Source organism: Hyperolius riggenbachi, chromosome 6 (genome assembly GCF_040937935.1).
Source record: "Hyperolius riggenbachi isolate aHypRig1 chromosome 6, aHypRig1.pri, whole genome shotgun sequence".
NCBI lineage: Eukaryota > Metazoa > Chordata > Amphibia > Anura > Hyperoliidae > Hyperolius > Hyperolius riggenbachi.
The window spans coordinates 370,161,699-370,188,456 of record NC_090651.1 but is presented as its reverse complement, the minus strand read 5'-3'; the positions used below and the strand labels follow the sequence as shown (position 1 = coordinate 370,188,456).

At 44.0% G+C, this 26,758-nt stretch overlaps 1 protein-coding gene across 2 annotated transcripts in view; it reads left to right on the top strand.

The window, feature by feature from the left end:
* LOC137521934 (uncharacterized) overlaps positions 1-26,758 on the top strand; it is a 142,110-nt gene that overhangs the window by 88,664 nt on the left and 26,688 nt on the right. For both annotated transcript variants that reach the window (XM_068241881.1, XM_068241880.1), the window contains exons 3-4: positions 23,179-23,223; positions 23,662-24,065. In XM_068241881.1, the coding sequence (XP_068097982.1) occupies positions 23,189-23,223; positions 23,662-24,065 (439 nt within the window). In that variant the 5' untranslated portion in view covers positions 23,179-23,188. The remainder of the gene's footprint in view (positions 1-23,178; positions 23,224-23,661; positions 24,066-26,758) is intronic.

Below are 26,758 nucleotides of genomic sequence, written 5' to 3'. Positions count from 1 at the left end.
CAGTTTACAGGTTAAACTTGAAAAATTAGAATATTGTGCAAAAGTCCATTTATTTCAGTAATTCAACTTAAAAGGTGGAACTAATATATGAAATAGGAACCCTTTGCAGGTGTTTTGGATGAATTAGCTGATTAGAGTCTGACACTCACACCCTAATATATTGAACCTTTTCACAATATTCTAATGGTCTGAGATTTTGACTTTGGGGTTCTCGTAAGCTGTAAGCCATAATCATCAACATTATAATGAATAGAGGCTTGAAATATATCACTTTGTATGTAATGAGTCTATTTCATATATTAGTTTGACCTTTTTAGTTGAATTACTGACATAAATGAACTTTTGCCCAATATTCTAATTTTTCGAGTTTCACCTGTAAACTCCTCACGCTATCATACAAAGCCCTGCACAAGCTGCCACCGCCATACATTTCCTCATTATTCTCCAGATACCATCCCATCCGGAACCTTCACTCTTCTCAGGAGACCCTCTTGTCCTCTAGTTTGGTGACCTTCTCTCATTCCTGCATCCAGGACTTCTCATGAGCATCAACTCTTCTTTGGAACTCTCTTTCCCAGCCTGTCCGTCATGCTCCGAACCTAGAAACCATCAAACATTCTCTCAAAGCACACCTGTTTAGACAAGCCTAAGGGCCTGTTTCCACCACACGCGAATTCTGGATGCAGAAAATTGACTCCAATGCAGGGATGGTCCTAGTCAGCCAACTTCGTTACGCTGGAAATACGCGTAGTTTTACGCAATTACGCTTTGCCAAACTACGGCTTCGAAATCAAATATTCGCTTTGTATGCATTTTGTAGACTACTCGTTAAAATACGCAATTGCGCGTAGTGCGAAACGTAGTGTATGCGGATGCTTATGCCCGCATGCAGAAAATGTTACGCATTAATTCCTCTGTTAAATGCTTACCGTGAACTCTTCGATGCGTACATTCCAATGCGTAAATTTGTAAGCATGCAGCCGCACGCGGAAAATTAGACGCGAGTACCGCATTCGTAGTTAACTACGCAATACACATGTTAACTATGCATAGTGGGCATAAGCTACGCGTAGCGGTACTTCTCTACGCGTAAATTCGTAAGCGTAGTTTTGAAACTTCACCTACGAACTACGATGCGTAGATACGAACTACGATGCGTAAGTATGCAATGGCGTAGTTTCTGCTCATCCCTGCTCCAATGAATGCCTATGGGAAATCTGCATCAGAAAAATTGCGTTTAGTGGAAACAGGCCCATAGGCTTTCATTGGAGTCAGTTTTTCTGCATCCAGAATCTACGTGTAGTGGAAACAGACCCTATAACTTGCTATAGTCAGCTGTGGAGGCTCACTGTCTCATCCACTAACTCCTGTGTCTTCTTCACTAATGTCTCCAACTCACTACTCTCTAGATTGTAAGCTTGCAAGGGCAGGGACCTCCTCCTAGTGTTTCTTATTCTGCTGTAATCCATCATATGGGCATGTACCAGTATTGGTGATATCTCAAACCACTCTTCAACTATTTATGTATTTGTATTGCTGGATGTCCTGATTGTGCAGAGTTTTGAATGTCTTGTGTTTCTTTGCTCCCCACTATTTGTTTTGTAATATGTATAGCGCTACGGAAGATGTTGGTGCTATATAAATAATAATAATCCTACTAATATTATAAATGCAAAAGTTTGGATGTTTGTTACTTGATCACACAACAATGGCTGATTTGAATGAAATTTGGCACACACATAGTACATTACCTGGAATAACATATTTAATGTTTTTTTCCCCCCCTAAACCAAAAAGGGGGAGGAGACAAATACAAATTTCACTGGGAAAATATAAACTGCAACCATTCTTACACTGGTAAAGGTAGGGTTCTCAAACTTTGCACAGTTGGTCACTGGGTGACTGGGATTAATATTCAGAAAAGTGGGTGGAGCCTACAAAAGCCAATCAAAATTCACCTATTGATTTTCAAGGGGAATATTTCATTGCTTCCATTCCTGCACTGTTAATGGCACAGGCCTCAAACCTGGTACAGTTGGTCATTGGGTGACTGGGGTTCAAATTCAGAAAGGGTGGAGCCACAAACAGCCACTCAGATTTGTTTCATTTCAATGCAAATTATTGATGCCAAAGACCGCAAAGCTCACAAACTTGGTCATTGAGTAATTGTGTGTTAGGGTTAGTAAAAGTGGGTGGAGCCAACACAGCCCAATACATTCCCGGGCAACGCCGGGTCATCAGCTAGTAATAAATAATGTCAGTGGAGTTACTGTAGCTCCATCATGCACGTTTCACCCTCCAATCAGGTCAACAGAAGCATCTTTGCACGTGGTTTAACACCATGTGGAATATTTAATTGTATTAGATTGGCTGTGTGTGATGGATTGTATTGCTAAAGCCAGTTTGGCCAGGCATTTAGCAATATGCTTTTGAGAGTAAACCGAACCTCAAGGAGGAAATCGACACAAATATAGAGCGATCAGTACAAACTGCATGGAGATAGTCGCACTTTGGTGATATTTACACCCAACACTAACTGAACAGCAGAAATGCTATTGTCCATATATGGTATGAAATGGATTGGGGGAGGGCTATATAGAGGGGGGGGGGGTGGTAGTGCAGTGTACACTTTTCATGTTTTACTGTGACCAGCCAGGCCTGTTCTGTATATGAATTGCTTTCAGTTTCTTGTAAACGGAATGACATCAGTGTGTGGTAAATAGCACGGCTCTCAGCACAATTTTTTTTTAAAGCAAACCTGTATGAAAAAAAATGCTTTGAACGTTAAAGATTCAGGATACCTACTTTTATAGTAATTTTCCTGGTTTCAACATCAGAAACAATTCCTACATCTATATATTCTTGCATGTTGAATGTAGCTCCACCCTCCCAGTGATGTCACAGCCTAGGCTGGTTAGCTATGGGGATTTCGATAGGATTGAGGTCAGTAGAGGATGGGGGCCACACCATGAGTTTCTCTCCTTTTATGCCAATAGCAGGCAATGAGGCAAAGGTAATCCTTGCCGCACGAGATGGTACATTGTCATGCTTGAAGATGATTTTATCCCAGAAAATACAGCTCTTCTTTTTCTTCCTCCTGGAAGAAAGTGGTCAGTCAGAAACTCCACATACTTTTTAGTGGTAATTTTCACACTTTTTGGGATCTTAAAGGGGTCGAGCAGCTCTCTTCCCATGATTCCAACCCAAAACAGTACTCTACCACCTACTTGGTTACATTGCAGCCTTGCAGGGATGTGGTGGCTTTTAACCAACCATTCACCACTTCATCCATCTGGACCATGAAGAGTTACACAGCACTATCAGTAAACAAGACTGTTTGAAAAATTAATCTTTTTGTAGTTCTGGGTCCACTGCAGCTGTTTCTGCTTGTGAGCTTAGGTTAGGGATGGTTGAATAGAAGGTTAATGCACTGAAATCCTCTGGAGAATCCTGCACTTGGATGTTCGCTGGACTCCGGAGGCACCAATCAGCAGCTTCAAATATGTGTTTACTGCTTTGTAACGGCATTTTAGCAGCTGTTCTCTTAATCTGATGTATTTGTTTTCAACTATTTCACACTGCAACAGCAGAGGGATCATTTTTCTCTCTCATTTTGCTGGAAAATGGTGGTCTGCTTAATAATGTGGAACCCACTTTTTTAGTAGTTTTTCCTTTAATCAGATTCAACTGGCAAACTAGTTATCAGAGGTGTCTGAGATTAATTTCATTGTTCAAAACAGCCCTGAGACATAATACCATCCATGAGTTTAATTGAAAAACAAAATATTTAATCTTTATGACACTTAAATACAATTTGCATAACAATTTGGAACGCAGTGAATATGCATATACTGTATGTAATGAGTAGTGTTGCTCATCACAAGCTCGTGATCATAGGTAACCTGTGATCATGAGCTGTTTGTCCTGATCACAAGGTCAGATCATGATCACCTCTCGATCACAGATTCAGTGCCGAATGCTTTCGTGATCATGGTTCAAATCTGGGTTGTGATCACGGACCGTTATTATTACCTGAATACCCGCTGACTTAAGTGGTTAATATCAAAGCCCTCTTACATTACATTAATCTTTATGACACTTAAAAATACAATTTAAATAATAATTTGGAACGCAGTGAATATGCACATACTGTATGTAATGAGTAAAAATAAATTTGCTTGCAGGGGCAAGGCTATAAATCACTGGGCCCCATACCATAATTTTGGTTGCAAAGGTTGTATTAGGCAGCCTTTTAATTGGTAGCCTACTAGCCACAGCTACCGCCCTCTTATTAGTAATACCCTCTGACCTTTGTATTAGTTCACACCCTTCCCATCATCTGACTAAACTACAGCATATGACTATTATAGCCATAAAACAAAGACCAAACCTCTCCCTCCATACTGCCAAATCCTAAGGCAGTAAAGGTGGCCATACACTGGTCGATTTGCCATCAGATTTGACCAACAGATAGATCCCTCTCTGATCGAATTTCATCAGAGAGGGATCGTATGGCCACCTTTACTGCAAACAGATTGTGACTCGATTTCAGCCTGAAACCGATCACAATCTGTGGAGCTGCCGCTGTTGCCGCCGCTGCCGCCCCCCCCCTGCATACATTACCTGTTCCGCCGGCGCGACTCCCCTTGTAACCGCTGTCTTCTTCTCTGCTCCGGGCTCCAGACCGTTCCTGCAGCTACTGAACTTCCTGTCCAGGGGAAGTTTAAACAGTAGAGGGTGCTCTACTGTTTAAACTTCCTGCCGGGACAGGAAGTTCTGTGTAGCTGCAGCGGTCCGGAACCCAGCATGGAAAGAAGACAGTGGGGACCAGGGGAGTCGCGCCGGCGGAACAGGTAATGTATACCCGCTGTATTGCGTCAGTCATCGGGCATTCGAACGCCGTTATCGACGCACTCCCGACCCGCCGGCAAACGAGAAAAATCTTCCGCACGGACGGATTGACAGGAATCATTGGGAACGATCGATTTCGGACGGAAATCGATCGTTCTGTCAGCGGTGTGCGCGGCGATTTCACAGCTGATTCGATCACTGTGATCGAATCGGCTGTATATCGGCGGGAAAATTGTTAGGTGTATGGGCCCCTTTAGACAATCTCAAAGTTAAAAGTATTATCAAGTCACAAGAGCAGCAAGTAATGTTAGCACTGGGAGGGACAGTTGGCTGTGGCGGTAGGAAGCGAAAATAAACACTAAGCTTGGTTGAAAAATAAGGAATGGGCAGAAGTGAAGTCACCAGGAAACAGCAAAGAAGCAGCAAAAATATTATTTTCATTTTTTCATATCACTTCTCTCCTAAATCTGCCAGAGAACACTAAAAACAGCAAAATCATTTTTATTGGATTTTTTTTTTTCTGTTAATATGGAGTTTCATCCTACTTTACGATGAGAGAATGCCAGCTTGTTATGTTGTGATGTTAGGATTTCATGTTAGGGGGTCAGCTAGATAGTGTACTGGCTAAAGCTACCCATACACTATGTGGATTTCCCGCCGATATACAGCAGATTCGATCACTGTGATGAAATCTACTGTGAAATCGTTCACCGATTAATTTCTACCTGAAATCAATTGATTCAGTCGATCTGTCCAGGTGGAAAATTTCACTCGATCGCCAGTGGGTCGGGAGCGCATCGTTAGCAGCGTTGGATTTGGCGATGACTGAAGCAGCAATACTATCACCTGTCCGCTGGCGCAAGTCCCCGGGTCCGTGCTGTCCCTTCTTCCAGCTCGCCTTCTTCTGCATCTCCTCTTCACTTCCTGTCCCGCCCTGTGAGAAGGCGAAGTTCAAACAGTAGAGCGCCCTCTACTGTTAGAACTTCCGCTTGTCACAGAACGGGACAGGAAGTGAAGAGAAGATGGAGAAGAAGGCCTCTATGTATTTCTTCAGTCCTGTACAAGAGTTCAGGTCTGCTTTAAGGAATTCAATCTGTTGATCTGGATTGATTTAACAGCCTTTAAGAGCAATTATTTTGTGAATCACTGACTCACGGAAACTGAGGTGTCTCTGATAAAGGTGCGGCCCAAAAGTAGGCCAACAAAACAATCTAACCTTTCTCCAGCTTCTTCTGCAAATGACGGTTTCTTTTGTTTATTTTTTTCCTGCAAAACTCTTAAAGGTCCTCTGTCGTGAAAAATCTTAAAATCTTAAAATGTAAAGTATATGTAAACATGTTCAGAGAAGAAGTACGTTTGTGTTTACAGTAAAATGAGCCATAAATTACTTTTCTCCTATGCTGCAGTGACTTACAGTAGTTAGTAGAAATCTGACAGAACTGACAGGCTTTGGACTAGCTCATCCCCCATGGGGCATTCTCAGGGTTTCTTTATTTTCAAAAGCACTTAGTGAATGGCAGTTGCTTCGTCCACCTGCCAAAAATAGTGTGCAGCGCGCAGGGAGGCTGGCCAGGATCTTTAAATATCTTTTTCAGGGAATGTCTTTAAAAAGAGTAAAGGCCATGCTGAGAATCTCCCATGGAGAGATGGACTAGCCCAAAACCTGTCAGTAATGTCAGATTTCAATTATCTACTGCAAGTGACAGCAACATAGGAGAAAAGTAATTTATGGCTCATTTTACTCTGAAAGAAACGTACTTCTTATTTGTATACATTTTCAAGTATTTTACATTTTAAGATTTTCGCGACAGTGGTACTTTAACCACTTGAGGATCGTAGGCTTACACCCCCTAGTGACCAGGCTATTTTTTACAATTTAGGCCACTGCAGCTTTAAGGCCTCGCTGCAGGGCCGTATAATTCAGCACACAAGTGATTCTCCCCCTTTTTTTTCCTGCCCACCAACAAAGCTTTCTGTTGGTGGGCTCTGATTGCTGCTGGGGTGTTTGTTTATTTTTTTTTAATTTATTTGTGTGTTTTTTTTAAATAAATTTGGGCATTTTTAAAAATTATTTTATTTTCCACCCTCCCTCCCTCTTCCCGGCAGCCAATCCCAGCAATCGGCTCTCATAGACATCAGCCTATGACAGCCGATCGCTCTCCTGCCTCCCAGGGGTACAGCCGTGTCACACAGCTGTCCCCAGTACAGCGCTGCCGTAGATTGCATTGTAAATAGACAGCAGTAGACAGCAGTTTCGCCATCTAACAGTCTCCGAGTGGCGATCGCCTGCAATCCCCGCCCCTAGCACTTCATGCCAATTGGTGGTCCTGGGGCTGCCACGCTGCTGTTAAAGAACTTACTAACCCAAAATTTAAAAAAGAGTTCCATACCTGTATGATTTTTGAAGGCACGGAGGACGCCATCCGCGCCCTCCGTGCAGCTCCACCAGGTCCCCGCTGCTTAATCTCCCACCAGGCCGGATCCCAACCCCACAGCCCGGGATCGGGGGGAAGGCCCTAGAGCTGCGCAGCCGCGGCCTCCTCCGGCAGCCATTTTTGAGGAGGCAAGAGACCCGGGCTGTGGGGTCAGGATCCGGCCGGGGGGGAGATTAAGCAGCGGGAACCCGGCGGAACTGCACGGATGGCATCCTCCATGCCTTCAAAAATCATACAGGTACGGAACTTTTTTTTTAAATTTTGGGCTCGTAAGTCCTTTAAGGGGTTAAAGGTAGCCATACACTTACAGATTTGCAGCAGATTCGACTATCAGATAGATTTCTGGCAGATCCCTGTCAAGTCGAATCTGACAGGAATCTATCCGATGTGTGCCACACACTAGGAACAGATTTCCAATGGATTTCAGAATGAAATCTATTGGAAATCTACTGAAAATGGATCTAGATGCATTATTGGACCATTAGATCCAATGCAACTCTATGGGCCAGCAGCAGATCAACCTAGATTTTCCATCCTGTCAGATAGATCAAATCGAACAAAATCGATTGAAATCAGCCGCAAATCGATTGATAGATTTGACAGAATTGATTTTTGATTGATCGATTCTATAGAATCGATTGATCGATGGCTGATATTGACCAGTGTATGGGCCCCTTAAAGGGACACTTAAGTCAAACAAAAAAAATGAGTTTTACTCACCTGGGGCTTCCAATAGTCCCCTGCAGCTGTCCGGTGCCCTCGCCGTCTCCCTCCAATCCTCCTGTCCCCGCCGGCAGCCACTTCCTGTTTCGGTGACAGGAGCTGACAGGCTGGGGACGCGAGTGATTCTTTGCGTTCCTGGCCACAATAGCGCCATCTATGCTGCTATCGCATATATCATATACCATATAGCAGCATAGAGGGTGCTAATATGTCTGGGAACGCGAAGAATCACTTGCGTCCCCAGCCTGTCAGCTCCTGTCACCAAAACAGGAAGTGGCTGCCGGCGGGCCAGGAGGATCGGAGGGAGACGGCGAGGGCACCAGACAGCTGCAGGGGGCTGTTGGAAGCCCAAAGGTGAGTAAAACTAATTTTTTTTGTTTGACTTAAGTGTCCCTTTAAAGGACAACTGAACTGAAGGATAGCCAGGCAACTGGTATTGTTTAAAAGGAAATAAATATTATTATTATTATTATTATTATTTATTGTATTTATAAAGCGCCAACATATTACGCAGCGCTGGACATTAGTTTAGGTTACAGACAATATTTAGGGGTGACAAACAGCAATATGACAATACAGGAATAGAAGAAAGACCAGATCACACAGCACAGTATGAGTACAAGGTAATGCTTAGTCACTGGATGGAGCATGGAGATCACACAGCACAGTATGAGTACAAGGTAATGCTTAGTCACTGGATGGAGCATGGAGATCACACAGCACAGTATGAGTACAAGGTAATGCTTAGTCACTGGATGGAGCATGGAGATCACACAGCACAGTATGAGTACAAGGTAATGCTTAGTCACTGGATGGAGCATGGAGATCACACAGCACAGTATGAGTACAAGGTAATGCTTAGTCACTGGATGGAGCATGGAGATCACACAGCACAGTATGAGTACAAGGTAATGCTTAGTCACTGGATGGAGCATGGAGATCACACAGCACAGTATGAGTACAAGGTAATGCTTAGTCACTGGATGGAGCATGGAGATCACACAGCACAGTATGAGTACAAGGTAATGCTTAGTCACTGGATGGAGCATGGAGATCACACAGTACAGTATGAGTACCAGGTAATGCTTAGTCAGTCACTGGATGGAGCATGGAGATCACACAGCACAGTATGAGTACAAGGTAATGCTTAGTCAGTCACTGGATGGGGCATGGAGATTACACAGCACAGTATGAGTACAAGGTAATGCTTAGTCACTGGATGGGAGCATGGAGATCACACAGCACAGTATGAGTACAAGGTAATGCTTAGTCACTGGATGGAGCATGGAGATCACACAGCACAGTATGAGTACAAGGTAATGCTTAGTCACTGGATGGAGCATGGAGATCACACAGCACAGTATGAGTACAAGGTAATGCTTAGTCACTGGATGGAGCATGGAGATCACACAGTACAGTATGAGTACCAGGTAATGCTTAGTCAGTCACTGGATGGAGCATGGAGATTAGGCAAGTTAGGTTCACTCAGATGCATAGCATGGGTGCACAGTAATGGAGGTGCATGATCAGGTAGGACACAAAAGGAGGAGGACCCTGCCCAAAGGCTTACAATCTAGAGGGAGAGGTAGGGACACGAGAGGTAGGGGAATATGGCAGCCTCCATATCACTCTCACTGCAGTTGTCCTTTAAGGCTGCCATATTTATTTCCTTGTAAACAATGTCAGTTGCCTGGCAGTCCTTTTGATCTTATGGCATATGTAGTGTCTGAGTCAAAAACCCCGGAATAAGCATGTGGCTAATCGAGTAAAACCTGAGTTAGATAAGTCAGAGTATCTGATCTGCATATGCTTGTTCAGGGTCTACGGCTGAAAGTATTAGAGGCAGAGGATCAGCAGGACGACCAGGCAACTGGTATTGTTTAAAAGGAAATAAATATGGCAGCCTCAATATCCCTTTCGCCTCGGGTTCCCTTTAAAACCATCTCTTAGAACGACTCACTGATTAAGGATGACAAAGTGTGCATTTAGCGTTGGACACAAACACCACCATTCAGTTCCATTATACATCAAGTAAATAGTGTCCGTGGGGATATTTTCACCCAAGACTCGAAAACGAGAGTGCTGAGCACTGCCACAGTGCTGCTAATGTCCAATATACGGCATGCTATGGATTGAGAGAAGGGATATGTAGAGGGTTACTGCAGTGCGCTCCACCACTGTGGCCTGCCAGACCTGTTTTCTGTGTGAAAGGCTTTGGGCTTTCGGTTTCCTGGAAGTGTATGACATCAGTGCCTGACAAACAGCACGGCTATCGCTGGGAATAAAGCAAACCTGTCTCAAAAATTAGCTCACAAAACTAAATACATGTACACATTTAAAGAGGAAAATTATATAATGAACACAAATTGCTTATTCTTTTCAATATTCATTTATACAGTGCTGGTCATAATTATTCATACCCCTGGCAAATTTTAACTTAAAGTGAACCAGAGACGAAGCACCCTCATGTATTTACCATATATATCAGTGGGAACATTAGAGAAAACACCTACCCTGCTCTCTGCTTCATCCTTCACTACTCAGCCTGCTTGTTATCAGCCCTGATATCATTATAGCTGAGTCTGTCTTCTCTGATGTCTTTTCAAGCCCAAGACTGCCCCCTTCTGGCTCTGCTATAATGACTCAGCTATAATGAGCAAAGCCAGACTGAATGCTCAGTCAGGGATTGTATCAGGGCTGCTAACAAGCAGGCTGAGCAGTGAAGGATAAAACAGAGAGCAGGGTAGGTGTTTTCTCTAATGTTCCCACTGATATATATGGTAAAATACATGAGGGTGCTTCGTCTCTGGTTCACTTTAAAGTTACTTTTATTCAACCAGCAGGTACTTTTTTGACAGGAAATTACATAGGTGTCTCCTAGAAGATAATAAGACGATGTACAAGAGGCATTATTGTGGGGAAAAAAAACATTTATCAGCTTTTATTTACATTTCAGCAAAAAGTGTCCAGTCCAAAATTATATACATACCCTTCTCAATAATCAATAGAAAGGCCTTTATTGTCTATTACAGTAATCAAAGGCTTCCTATAATTGCAGACCAGCTTTTTGCATGTCTCCGCAGGTATTTTTGCCCATTCATCTTTAGCAATGAGCTCCAAATCTTTCAGGATGGAGGATCTTCTTGCCATCACCCTGATCTTTAGCCTTCTCCACAGATTCTTAATTGGATTTAAGTCAGAACTCTGGCTGGGCCACTCCAAAACGTTAATGTTGTTGTCTACTAACCAATTCTTTACCACATTTGCTGTGTGTTTTGGGTCATTGTCATGCTGAAATGTCCACTGGTGCCCAATCTTCATGTATTGCTCTTTTTTCATGGTGCCATTTACTCTGATTAGGTTCCCTGGTCTACTGGCTGAAGAACACCCCCAAAGCATTAGGTTACCACCACCATGTTTGACAGTGGAGATGGTGTTCTTTGGGTTAAAGGCTTCTCCTGTTTTACGCCAAATGAAGAAAACATCATTGTGACCAAACAATTCAATTTTTGTTTCATTTGACCATAACACAGAAGACCAGAAGTCTTCTTCTTTGTCCAGATGAGCATTTGCAAAGGCCAAGCGAGCTTTTGTGTGCCTTATCTGGAAAAGTGGCGTCCTCCTTGGTCTGCATCTGTGGAACCCAGCAGTGTGCAGTGTCCGTTGGATTGTCTGCCTTGAGAAATTGTCACCAGCAGAGCCCAGATTCACAAGGATGGCCTTGGTGGTGATCCTTGAATTCTTTATCACCTCTCTCACTATCCTCCTGGCCAGCACAGGTGTCACTTTTGGCTTCCAACCGTGTCCTCTGAGATTTTCCACAGTGCAGAACTTTTTTTAATAATACTTTGCACTGTAGCCACTAGAACTTGAAAACATTTAGAAATGGCCTTGTAGCCCTTTCCTGACTTGTGAGCAGCCACAATGTGCATCCGCCGGTCCTCATTAAGCTCCTTTGTCTTAGCCATGACTGTCCACAAACCAACTGCAGAGAGCTGCTGTTTTTCACCTGTTGAGTTGATTAAAACAGCTGTTCCCAATTAATCAGGGTAATTAGGGTGCTTTAGAACAGCTTGGACTATTTGGAGTGGTATACAACTTTGGATTTCCCACAGACTGTGACAGTTTGTGAAGGGTATGAATATTTTTGGACTGGACACTTTTTGCTCAAATGTAAATAAAAGCTGAGAATTTTTTTTTTCACAATAATGCCTCTTGTACATCGTCTTATTATCTTTTGGGAGACACCCTATGTCATTTCCCGTCAAAACATAACTTGTTGGTTGAATAAAAGTAACTTTAAGTCAAAATTTGGCAGGGGTATGAATAATTATGGGCAGGCAGATAGGTAAACTTAAATAACCCCCGTGCTGAAATGAGAACAGGGGGAGCGAGCTGGATAAAATTAGTCTTCTATATGTAGAGGATGTGTTGGGTGATGGAAGTCGGTGCTGCACTGTGTGGTCCACTTGCAGTGGCAGAGAAATCTATAAGGGACATGGGGTAGGAGAAAAAACACAAAAAGAGCGCACTCAGAAAACTGATGATAAAAGGGAGACCAGTCGGTCGTAGACAGATCTCACCTGATGTGGTGGCTGAAATGCCCTTATGGGTAGTATCAGCTTGCAGGCTTTTGTCCCTCTCAGACCAGGGACCAGGTCAGAAGCAGGCTCTTTGTCCAAAGGGATCCTGTGGCTTGAAGCAGGATATCAGGAGCAGCTGTCTGGTTTGTAGCCGTTGGAGTCCCAGCACTGGCTACAACACCAGAGCTGCAGGCACCTGTGGGCTGTATGAGACTCAATCCCTTAGCAGAGAGAGTCTCCTTCCTGAAAAGTTAGCAATCCACACACTGCTCTGTTCAGATACACCACAGCAGTGGCTGGGTGGTGAGCAGTAGCACTGAAGTGGCTGAAAGATAGCACAGGAGACCCGTGCTGGAAGTAACGGTTTGCCTAAAGAAAGGAGGAATGGCCTCCTGAAACTAGTTGTATTTGTTACATTAATTAAAGAATCAGTTACTTCCAGCACGGGTCTCCTGTGCTTTCCTTCAGCCACCTCAGTGCTACTGCTCACCACCCAGCCACTGCTGTGGTGTATCTGAACAGAGCAGTGTGTGGATTGCTAACTTTTCAGGAAGGAGACTCTCTCTGCTAAGGGATTGAGTCTCATACAGCCCACAGGTGCCTGCAGCTCTGGTGTTGTAGCCAGTGCTGGGACTCCAACAGCTACAAACCAGACAGCTGCTCCTGATATCCTGCTTCAAGCCACAGGATCCCTTTGGACAAAGAGCCTGCTTCTGACCTGGTCCCTGGTCTGAGAGGGACAAAAGCCTGCAAGCTGATACTACCCATAAGGGCATTTCAGCCACCACATCAGGTGAGATCTGTCTACGACCGACTGGTCTCCCTTTTATCATCAGTTTTCTGAGTGCGCTCTTTTTGTGTTTTTTCTCCTACCCCATGTCCCTTATAGATAATTATGGGCAGGACTTAGATTTTTTAGTCAGTGTTTGCCCATTGTAAAATCTTTCCTCTCCCTGATTTATTTTCTGAAATGTATCACTGGTGGTGACATCTTTAGTCCTGCCAGGTGATCTGTACGGAATGTTCGTTACTGAGAGGAAGATCCTGCTATGCTTGGCAGTTGGAAAAAGCAATTATTTCCCACAATGCAATCACAGACAGGAAACTGTAGGACCATGGTCATGACATCGCACTGTGGGAGGGGTTTCACCACAATATCATCCATACAGACGTCCCTGATGATCTATTTAAGGTAAAGATTTATCGTGGGAAAGGGGGTATCAGCTACTGATTGGGATGAAGTTCAATCCTGTGTTACAGTTCCTCTTTTCCCACACACTAGTGGGAAATGAGCACCACGATTTACATGTTGTGGTGCTTCTGCAATAGGCCAAATGGCTGTGATCCACTTTTTGAAGCTAGTGGAAAAGGGCCCTTACTGCAATATTACACGACTGATAAATGCGATGTACCCCCGGCCACTGACAATGCGCAGTTACGTGGTATATGTGCCACCTCGTGGGGGCTCTGTGTGATGTGGCTCTAGGGGGAGATGGCGAGGGAGACCAGGAGTCGATGAAGCTTGACAGGTGAGATTACAATGCACAGACATGAAAGGGGGGGGGGGGCATATTTACATTTGAGGGGCAGCAGGGGCGTTGCCATACCTCCCAACTTTTTGAGATGAGAAAGAGGGACACTTAAGCCACGCCCCTGCCACACACCTGAACACGCCCCATCACACCCCTAGTCACGCATACCATAAAGATTTCCGGAAAAAAAAATGTTGTTTTATAATTCAAACCACACTGGTCCTTTCTATCCTGGTTCATTTTCCTTTATATTAACATTTTAAAATGAGTAATATATCAATTTAAAGGATGGGAATAAAGTTTAGAGTCAATCAAACACATTTTTTAGTAGAGAAATATATATATTTACATAGAAAGATAGACAAAGTCCTGAAAGAGGGACAAATGAGGAGGAAAGAGGGACAGGGCTCCCAAAGAGGGACTGTCCCTCCAAAAGAGGGACAGTTGGGAGCTATGTGGGTTGCTAGGATCCGAAGAGATCTGGGGTACTTTTGGGCACTCCAGCCAGAAAATGGGTGTAGCCACGCACCAGAATGTGGTGTGGTCATGGGTGGAGCCAAATTTACATGTACTTAAGTGGTCAAAGTAGGCCTGCCCAGCAAAATGTTCCATAAAGCCCCTTCGCCATTAAGAGAAAGAAAAAAGAATGCAGCATAACACATAAATAGGCAGTGCCAAATTAAACATAACTAGGCAGAGTTACTTGGCTTCTGCACTGGCTTTCTGCTGGGCGGACTGACCTGCCACCAGGTTATCTGGCAGTTGCCCCACAGCATTTCTTGACCTTCTAGTTTGCCCCCTCCCATGCTCCCAAGGGCCTCCTATTCAGGCAACAACTCTCAGCATGCCCCCATAAAAGAACCACAGCCACATAGAGGCACCAAAGCACCCAGCATACCCCCGATTGATGCACCACAGCTCCCAGCATGCCCACCATTGAGGCACCACAGCTGACTCTGCCTGAGGGACATCCGGGGCACCCCAGAATAGATCAGGGGCACATATCTTTGGGGCTAGCAGCGCCCCTGCGTACAAGGCTGATTCCTGATATGGCAGCAAACAGATCTCTCTCTAATCAGATTCGATCAGATACATTAGAGATCTGTGTCTTGGTCATTCTGCCCATCATTGATAGATAGATGGCTAACTTTACACTTCCTAAACAATTTTTTAAAGAAAAGGGTTTCATGCTGAGGTAATGATGAAGGCGAGGTGTGTCGTGTGTTGCTATGACTACGGTAAACCCCTGACAGACACGGCTGCCGTTGTGTGTACATAAAGTTCTCCCTTCCTCAATCTCCAGCCCCAGGCACAAGGTGCTGTTGCATAGTTACAAATGGAGGCTTTTTTTACATAAGTAAAAGAAATGGGATTTCACCTGCGGTTGGCTCGAACCCAAGTCAATCTGTTCCAAGGCGTGTCATTCACATGCAAGGGCCTCAAGCACCGCATAGAAAGGGTTGTCCGACATTCACAGCAACTGATGGATTTTTTAAAAGGTATCTTTTTATCAAAGTAAACCTGAATCGAAAATAAACTTATGAGATAATGAATTGTAGGTGTAGTACAGCTAAGAAATAAATAAAACATTAGTAGCAAAGAAAAAAGTATCATGTTGTTTTCCAGTACAAGAAGAGTTAAAAAAAAAAACCTGGGGTTCTCAAGCAGTTAATGAAACTTACAAGAAAGATTTGCCCAGCTCTGAACTCTGCCGGTAACAATTTTATAACAAAAATGCAGATTTCTTTTAACCTCCTTGCCGGTTATCCCGAACACAGTTCGGGGTAACCTGCGCAGGAGGATTTCTCAGGCCCCGCTGGGCCGATTTGCATAATTTTTTTTTTCCTACACGCAGCTAGCACTTTGCTAGCTGCGTGTAGTACGCGATCGCCGCCGCTCGCCGCCGATTCGCCGCTACCCGCCGCGCCGAGCCGCCCCCCCCCGCCCCAGACCCCTGCGCAGCCTGGCCAATCAGTGCCAGGCAGCGCTAAGGGGAGGATCGGGATTCCCTCTGACGTCACGACGTCCACGACGTCGGTGACGTCATCCCACCCGGTCGCCATGGCGACCGGGGAAGCCCTGCAGGAAATCCTGTTCTCAACGGGATTCCCTGCATACTCTGATCGCCGAAGGCGATCGGAGTGGGTGGGGGGATGCCGCCGCTCAGCGGCTATCATGTAGCGAGCCCTGGGCTCGCTACATGATTTAAAAAAAAAAAATTAAAAAAAAGTGCAGCGCTGCCTCCTTGCCGGATTTTTTAGACCGGCAAGGAGGTTAAACTAATATTTTACTCCTTTGGGGATATAATGAATTGGTTGTGTAGTACGGATATTACTAGAACATTAGTAGCAAAGACAATATTCTCCTATTTTTATTTTCAGTTATATAGTGTTTTTTATAACATTGCATCATTCTCTAATATTTGCAGTTCACACACTACTCAGCATTCTAAATGATTTTACAGAGCAGGCCAGTGAACTATTGACCTGTCCTCTGGAAAGAAAAAGAAAATACAATGCTTGACACTTGCGATAACAAGCTTCAGAAGACAGAGCTTCCTGCGACTTTGAAAGTCGTGGAGCTCAATAGCTCTTTTGCATAGATAACAACTGGAGTTTCTTAACTGTTCCTGTACTGGAAACAATATTAGACTTACGTCTCTGCTCCTAATGTTTTATTTCTTAGCTGTACTACAAATACAAATCATTAAATCATATTTTTTCCAGCTTCATTGTCTCTTTAAACAGCCAAGAAACAGTGAGAGACAGCTTGAAATAAGGTTTTACTGCAGGAAAGTTCAAAGGGTCATTATTTCTGCATTGTTTTAGGGCAGAGGTTGGGAACCTATGGCTCGGGAGCCAGATGTGGCTCTTTTGATGGCTACATCTGGCTCACATACAAATCAGTAGGGGTTGAGTCACTAAGCTACACTGCTCAAGCAGCGCAAGTAACACTTTCAAAGTAGTGCTGTAGCATGTACTACTAACTTACTCGCGCTACCCCAAAACAAACAGCTGCTCCAATTTTCCCACTCTGGTCCCTGTCAGGTCCAGTGACTTTTGTAAGACGAGATCCCGCGCACTTTGATTGGCCCAATAAGCTGCCTGTCACTTGACAGGCAGCCTATAAAGTGCGGGGATCTCGTCCTACAAAGTGAATCAACCCCCAAGTCAGCTAGCTAATTGTACAAGCTGTTAGTCGGTATGTCTCCTGTCTGGCTCTTGGGGAAATTGCTGATGTTACTGAAACTCAAGAGAAGCTGAAGACGTGTCTGATACTTCTGCTGCCCGGCGGATAAACTGTATACAGATCACCATGGCAACAGGGATGTGAGCCCTACTGTCCCAGTTTGAAACGTATTGCATGGCTCTCACAGAATTACTTTGTTAAAATATGTGGCGTTTATGGCTCTCTCAGACAAAAAGGTTCCTGACCCCTGTTTTAGGGCTTTAATGCAATTAACTTCTTCTCCTTAGTTTTCACCTAGGTGATATTTTCAAACTTTTCAATAACGTGCCTTTAAAACCGCCAGCAAGCAAGAAAATGTTCAAAATAATGTTTATAGTACTTTTACAATTACTTTTTGGTACTTTTCCCATTGCAAAATGCTTAAAAGTTATTTTTAATAGAAGATGAAAAATTATCGCCTTGGAGAAAACTCAGGAGAAAAAGTTAATTGCATACGGGCCAGAGTGTGGTTTCTAAGCTGCAAATATGACAGTATGATGCAATAGTATAACAATGTATATATACTGTGTATCCTAATAATATAATAAATGGGAAAGTTCGGATGTTTGGATGTTTGTTACTCGATCACGCAAAAACGGCTGAACGGATTTGAATGAAATTTGGCACACACATAGTACATTACCTGGAATAAAGTATAGGATACTTTTTATTCCCATAACCAAAAAGGGGGCGGAGACAAATACACATTTCACTGGAAAATGTAAACTGCAGCCATTCTTACACTGTTAATGGCAGGGTTCTCAAACTTTGCACAGTTGGTCGCTGGGTGACTGGGATTAATATTCAGAAAGGTGGGTGGAGTCTATAAAAGCCAATCAAAATCCACCTATTGATTTTCAAGGGGAATATTTACATTGCTGCCATTCTTGCACTGTTAATGGCACAAGCCTCAAACCTGGTACAGTTGATCATTGGGTGACTAGGGTTCAATTTCAGAAAGGGGGTGGAGCCACAAACAGCCAATTAGATTTGTTTCATTCCAATGCAAATTATTGATGCCAAACACCGCAAAGCTCACAAACTTGGTAATTGAGTAATTGATTAATTGTGCGTTAGGGTTAGAAAAACGGGCACAGCCAACACCAGCGAAATACATAAGCGGGCAATGCTGGGTCATAAGTGGGCGGAGACAAATACAAATTTTACTGGGAAAATGTAAACAGCAGCCATTCTTACACTGCTAATGGTAGGGTTCTCAAACTTTGCACAGTTGGTTACTGGGTGACTGGGGTTAATATTCAGAAAAGTGGGTGGAGCCTACAAAAGGCAATCAAAAATTACCTATTGATTTTTCAGGGGAATATTTCATTGCTGCCATTCTTGCACTGTTAATGGCACCAGCCTCAAACCTGGTACAGTTGATCATTTGGTGACTGGGGTTTACATTCATAAAACAGGGTAGAGCCACACACAGCCAATATGATTTGTTTCATTTTAATGCAGGTTATTGATGCCAAAGACCGCAAAGCTCACAAACTTGGTTATTGAGTAATTGATTAATTGTGTGTTAGGGTTAGGAAAAGTGGGCGCAGCTGGCACCTGCAAAATACATAATCGGGCAATGCCAGGTCATCAGTAGGCGGAGACAAATGCAAATTTCACTGAGAAAATGTAAACTGCAGCAATTCTTACACTGTTAATGGCAGGGTTCTCAAACTTTGCACAGTTGGTCACTGGGTGACTGGGATTAATATTCAGAGAAGTGGGTGGAGCCTACAAAAGCCAATCAAAATTCACCTATTGATTTTCAAGGGGAATATGTAATTGCTACCATTCTTGCACTGCTAATGGCGCAAGCCTTAAACCTGGTACAGTTGGGCATTGGGTGACTGGGGTTCAAATTCAGACAAAGGGGTGGAGCCACAAACAGCCAATCAGATTTGTTTAATCTCAATGCAAATTATTGATGCCAAAGACCGCAAAGCTCACAAACTTGGTTATTGAGTAATTGTGTATTAGGGTTAGAAATAGTAGGCGGAGCCAACACCAGCCAAATACATACCTGAACAATGTTAGGAAATAAGTGGGTGGAGAAAAATAAAAATTTCTTTGCGCAAATGTAAACTGCAGCCATTCTAACACTGTTAATGGTAGGGTTCTCAAACTTTGCACAGTTGGTCACTGGGTGACTGGGATTAATATTCAGAAAAGTGGGTGGAGCCTATAAAAGCCAGTCAAAATCCACCTATTGATTTTTAAGGGGAATATTTAATTGCTGCCATTCTTGCACTGTTAATCACCTGTACCTGGTACAATTGGCCATTGGGTGATTGGGGTTCAAATTCAGAAAAGGGGTGGAGCCACATCCAATCAGATTAATTTTATTTCATTGCAAATTATTGATGCCAAAGACCACAAAGCTGACATACTTGGTCATTAAGTAATTGTGTGTTAGGGTTAGGAAAAGTGGGCAGAGCCAACATTAGCCAAATACATACCCGGGCAACGCCGGGCGTCCAGCTAATATTAATATATATATATATATATATATATATATATATATATATATATATATATATATATATATATATATATATATATATATATAATAAAAATATGAGACTTATTTATTGATATTAACCTCCTTAGCGGTAACCCCGTGTGTGACACGGAGTAAGCCGCCGGAGGGTGCCGCTCAGGCCCTGCTGGGCCGATTTACATAATTTTTTTTTGCTGGACGCAGCTAGCACTTTGCTAGCTGCGCCAGCACACTGATCGCCGCTGCCTCGCGCCCGATCGCCGCTATTCGTTACGGCACGCCCCCCCCCCCCAGACCCCGTGCGCTGCCTGGCCAATCAGTGCCAGGCAGCGCCGAGGGGTGGATCGGGACTCCCAATGACGCCCCGACGTCGCTGACGTCATCCTGCCCCTTCGCCATGGCGACGGGGGAAGCCCTCCAGGAAATCCCGTTCTTTGAACGGGATTTCCTGATTGGAGATCGCCGAAGGCGATCGAAGAGGGCGGGAGGATGCCGCTGAGCAGCGGCTATCATGTAGCGAGCCCTGGACTCGCTACATGATTTAAAAAATAAAGAAATTAAAAAAAACTGCTGCGCTGCCCCCTGGCGGAATTTTTCATACCGCCAGGGGGGTTAATGTTCTATTCCTTATCCGTACTACACTTACAATTCATTATATCATAAGTTTTTTTTCATGAATAAAAAAAAGCTTATTTTTTACAATATTGATGTATAAATGATTTTAGTCAGTGTTTGCCCATTGTATAATCTTTTAAAGTGGCGTTATACTTCCAAACCTTCAATTTCAGTAACTACTCTTAGGGCTCGTTCTCACTAGAGGGCGGTTTCGCCTTTTTTTAAGCGCGGGTGATTTTCAAAATCGGCCTGAAAGCGCTTGTGCAATGATTCCCTATGAGAGAGTTCACATCTGAGCGGTTCGATTCCGATCCACTCGCCAAAGCGCTGTCTGGACCATTTTTGGGGCAATTTGCCTCAATGGAAGGTATAGGGAAATCGCAAAGCGCTTGAAAAAGTGCTTTGTATAGCGATTTCCCGAGCGCTTTTATGAATAAAGACATTGTATTTATTCATTTCCGGGTGAAAAAAACAGAATCGCTCTGCAAATGCGCTTAGAAAAGTGCTTCATAAAAAAATTGCAGCACGCAGGTAAGTGCCGGGAGGCACTAAAAAAAATTGCGCAAAAAAATCGAAAACCGATGGCGTCAGCGATTTCGATTTAAATGTGGACAAAGTCTAAGTGACATAAAAGACCTTTTGAAAGCCTTCCTGAGCATTCCCTGTCTGTAAAGTCATTTATTTTCACTGCAGAGAGCAGTACAGGCTATCGCAGGGCGTAGGGAACCTATGGCTCGGGGGTCAGATGTGGCTCTTTTGATGGCTGCATCTGGCTCACAGACAAATCAGTAGGGGGTGATTCACTAAGCTACACTGCTCAAGCAGCGCAGCTTAGTGTGGCAGCACAAGTAACATTTTCAAAGTAGTGCACGCTGCTGCTGTAACATGCACTACTAACTTACTCGCGCTCCCCCCAAAATGAACGGCTGCTCCAATTGTTCCACTCTGGGCCCTGTCAGATTCTATAGGACGAGATTCCCGCACTTTGATTGGCCCAATAGGCTGCCTGTCACTTGACAGGCAGCCTATTGGGCCAAAGTGCAGGGATCTCATCCTACAAAGTGAATCAACCCCCAAGTCAGCTAGCTAATTGTACAAGCTGTTAGTCGGTATTTCTCCTGTCTGGCTCTTGGGGAAATTGCTGATGTCTGACACTTCCACTGCCCGGCGGATCAAATGTATACACATCACCATGGCAACAGGGACGTGAGCCCTACTGTACCAGATTGTATGGCTCTCGCAGAATTACATTTCAAAATATGTGGCGTTTATGGCTCTCTCAGCCAAAAAGGTTACTGGAACAAATAGTGGGGCAGCTGCGGCTAACAGCACCGTCACCGCAGCTGCCTCCGTCTCCCTGCCTATCCGGTCACCCGTGCCTCGGGCGTCTAGCACGCCGAGGACGGGTTTGTCTGCCGCTCATAGGGTCGCATTGACGCGTGTGCGCGCGCAGTGTCACGACCTTTATGCGGCGAAGAGACGTCTCAGCTGACCTGCGGGTCGGCTGACGTCACGCCATGTGCCCGCCGCCGCTGATTGGCTGGGCACAAGGGGGCGTGCCTCAGGGTCTCCTCGGGCTCTTAAGCCCGGAGGATTCAGTTAGAACTTGTCTGCTGTTGCGAATACTTCGTGTTAGCGCTCAGACCTTAGATAGATCCGGTGTGCTTTGATCCGGGAGGAAACCGGGGATTTCACACAGTGATAGGAATTGTTTGATAGCCATAATTATAATCGAAATACTGTTTATTATCTGTGTATGACTCTTGCTCGTTCTGACTATTTTTACTCTCAGTTATTCTGTACTTCTGCCCATCTGATCTTGCTGCCGACTCTGCCTGTTAAAACCTTTTTGCCTTTGCCTTCTGATTTAGTACCGTATCTGTCTGTCTGTTGCCAACTCGATTAGTCTGACCAATCTACTCTCACCAGAGGGCCCTTGTCTCTGGTGAGGGTCTCTGTACTGTTAGTGCCCACCAGCTCCTCTGGTGCGGTATAGCTAAACCTATCAGTACTACTGTTGCACCAAGCACTATCCTTGCTATCACATTAGCTGCTGGTATACTTGTATTATTGGTGATTCTGCAGATCACCATATAATCAGGACTCTGTTACTTGCTGACACATATTGTTACAGTTACTGACCCCTGGGCTAGCGTATCTCTGTTCATTGGCAAAGGCAAAAATTTCCTTGTGCCTGTGTCTTTACTCTGCCCCCCTCTCTTTCTGCTAAAGTGACTCAGCTGTTGCCAGGGTGATGATGTTTCTTTTTCAGCTGAGTGAAGACACGTACAGGGAGATTCTTGCCTTTGCCGATGATGAGAGATAAGCAAGCTTCTACTGCTCTCTGCATTTAAAATAAGCATTTGTACACACATGGAATGTTTGGGACTGCTTTACATTTTCTTTTATGTAACTAAGAGTAGTTACTGGTATTTTAGTTTTCATTATAAAAAATTGGTTTGAGTATAATCCTACTTTATCAAGGTGCTCTAACACTTTTCAATGAGAAGATTGTTGGTTCTGACTCTTTAGGCTACAGTTGGCTGTGTAGGAAACCGCGGTATAGCTGGTGACACCTAGTGGTGAAATTTTAGTAAGCAGATAATCACTCTAAGATCCACATTGAAAATCCCACGTTTGTAGTTTGTATTTACTATCCGTTATTTGTAGTAACCATTGTTGACTAATTTGTGCTTGTCATTTCTCAACAGAATCTGAATCATGGCTCGGATCCCTTTACCTGTGCAGGAAACTAGGTAAGTGATAAAGAAGAGAATAGAGGAAGAGTATGGACAGTATGCCAGAATTAAACTGCTAAAAAAGAAAATTGAGCCATAGTCAACCTCTGAGTGAGAATGGTACTGTTCAGTATAATCATGTTATTAAGCTATATGTCACTTCAGGTACACATTAAGCAAATCAGATTCAATTCATGGCAACAGTAGGTGGATGAAAAAGAGTAGTTCTTATGTCTCTGAGACAAAATGCAAAAAAACTTAATTTCATTTGAAAGAAACAAACAAACAACAACAAAAAAACTCTTAACTGCTTTCTTGGCCATCTTGAGCAGCCAACCTCATGACTCTCTTAACAAAGTTGTAGCAACAAAGTAGGCCCAGACATCTAAATGGCTCACTAACAGAAAAACATTTGACCAAAACCAAGAGCTAAATATCTCTGTTTTCTCTTTGCAGGTCTCAGGAAATTGTGAAGGAAGTTCACCCAAAGAAATATGGAGATGGTTCTTCAGCTGCAGCTCAGCCACCTAAAAGCTTAGAAGACTTTCCTCCCAAGCGGCTGTGGAGTAACTATTCTTCAGTGGAAGTGATCAAGGAAAGACCAACAGAGGCCGAACCTGACACCGTCCAAGAGAAGTCCATTCTGCAAACAACGGAGGAAGAAGAAACCGATAAAACTAACCCAGAAAATTCCGTGGAGGAGAAAGATCAGAAGTCAAAAGAAGATAAGACAGGAAACGCAAAGAAGAGAAGATCGAACCAGAAAAAACGTCACTCAGAGAAGCATAAACACTCTGAGATAAATCTGGTTGATGACAATAACGCCAAACATGTGGTCTTGTCTCCTGGGGTGTCTTCTGGTAGGTATATTCATACAGTGAGCTCTAAATTCATACAGGGATCTAGTGGCCTAGGGAGCACCATAGGGGAGGTTATAGGGCCTGTTTCCAACGGGGCTCATTGTGAGTGGCGGTAAGGGGGTCCGCAGCAGTCCTCCTGAGGTGCAGAGTAGTGCGAGCAGAGTGTAGGAGAGGTATTAATTCACTGTCTGCACCCTGTCTCCATGACTACAGCACCCTCTCTGTACCACACGCGTTATGTGATGAAAGAGGGTGCTATAATCATAGTGATGGAGACACCTGGAAATCGTTGGTGAAGTCTGGAGAGGTGAGTTAATTCTCTCCTACGCTCATGCTACACTGCATGGAAGGAGGAGGTCACATCTTACTACCAGGACTGGGGGGTTCCTCTGGCTACCTGTACTGAGGGGGAAGGGCTACTTCTGGCTACCTATACTGAAGGCCCCTATGACTACCTAGTACCACCTAGTACCACCCCCCTCAAATATGGCTACCTATAATGGGGGTGCTACTTCTGGCTACCTAATACTGGGGGCCCATCTGGTTAGTTACCTGTATTGAGGGAGCTACTTCTGTTTAGCTATAGTGGGGATGCTACCTATACTGGGGGAACTTATGGTTACCTATACACTGGAAGATGTTTTTTTTTTTTTTTTTAATGGGGGGGGGGGGTATATTTGATTATGTATGAAAAGTATATTTATAGGCATCCCTTATAAAAAAAATCCAGTTAATATTTGGAGTTTTATTTCTATTATTCTATTACACAGCCTGAATAGGAACTCCACTAAAACGGCAATAGGAACTCCACTAAAAACTGCAAAATGCATACAAATTTACTTTACTTCCAGGTACAGGCAGGTCTTAAAGGGACTCCGAGCGCTAAATAAAAACGAAATTGGTACTCACCTGGGACTTTCTGCAGCCCAGTGTAGGTCGGGAGGTCCCACGGTGTCCATCTGGCTCTTCTCTCAGGGCCTGGCCAGAAATGGCTCCCCGGTGGCTCCCGGCGAGTGTCGGGCTCCTTCTTCCTGATATGTCACGTCTGTCGTCACCACGCCAGCCGCCTCGCGGTATCACAGCGGCCGGCATGACTGTCACACCAACCGCCGTGATGACACGAGGCGGCCGGCATGGTGACGACTTCTTTCAGGAAGAGGGAGCCCGACACTCGGGCCCAGTGTCGCCAGGAGCTGACGGGGAGCCATTTCTGGCCAGGCCCTGGGAGAAGAGCCAGAAGGACGCCGTGGGACCTCCCGACCGACGGTGGGCTGCAGAAAGCCCCAGGTGAGTACCAATTTCGTTTTTAGTCAGCGCTCGGAGTACCTTTAAACTGATCAGTAAATAATGTGCTAACCTGCCCCTAATTTCCATGAGTTTAGATATTTTCGGTAAAATTAATGCAAAATACCTCATGAATTAGATCACAGTTTATCTCATGACTAAAACCTACCAGAATTACTAAATGGCATTACCTCATGAGGTAAATTACCTCATAAGAGGTAATTTGTTTAATAACCATACCAGAATTGAGGCCAGTATGAGTGAGAAGTTCCTGGGGTTTGCTTCATATTAAAGAGAAACCGTCAAAACAATAGCGAATCAGCATCAGAAACACTTCTATAGCAATGTAGTGCTGTATATTGGTATGATAGACCCGCTCTCCCACTGAAGCTTGGCCTAGGCTGTTTATAATTCAGAATTCTTTCCCCAGAACATTCAAAGAAACCAGAGATCTTTCCAATTGGCTTTAGAGCTCTCAGTAAACAAACATTCCGCAGAGCATCACCTGCCAGTACTAAAGATGTTGCCACCTTTGATACATTTCAGAATATAAATTAGGGAGAGAAAAGATTTTACAATGGGCAAACACTGACTTAAAGGGGCACTATAGCGAAAAAGTGTAAAATTCAAAGTACATGTAAACATATACAAATAAGAATTACATTTTTCCAGAGTAAAATGAGACATACCTTAATTTTCTCCTATTTTGCTGTCACTTACAGTAGGTTGTATGCTTATCAAGTGTCCAGGAGCACCACCAAGGCTCCAATAAATAATGTTGGTGTGCCAAGATCCTCACTCCGGTACCCGGTTGTCACAGCAATAGATCTACATGAAGGACCGGCACCACACAAAGTACTTATAGCTCTTTAAGGTATTATTGATGCAAACATGATAGCAACAACAGACCGCTGTTTCGGCCTCCTCTGGCCTTTGTCAAGTTGCCAAGTGATCACTAGGCAACTCGACAAAAGCCTGAGGAGGCCAAAACAGCGGTCTGTTGTTGATATCATGTTTGCATCAATAAAACCTTAAGTACTTTGTGTGGTGCCGGTCCTTTGTGTGGATCTATTACAGTAGGTTGTAGAAATCTGACAGAACCGACAGGTTTTCGACCAGCTTATCTCCTCATGGGGGGTTCTCAGGATTTACTTTATTTTCAGAAGCACTTAGTAAATGGCAATTGCTCCATCCAACTGCCAAAAAACTGTGCAGCATGCAGGGAGGCTGGCTAGCATATTTGTATAAATCATTTTCAGGGAATGTCTTTATAAAGAATAAAGGCCATGCTGAGAATCCCCCATGAGGAGATGGGCTAGTCCAAAACCTGTCAGTAATGTCAGATTTCTACTACCTACTGTAAGTGACAGCAACATAGGAGAAAAGTAATTTATGTCTCATTTTACTCT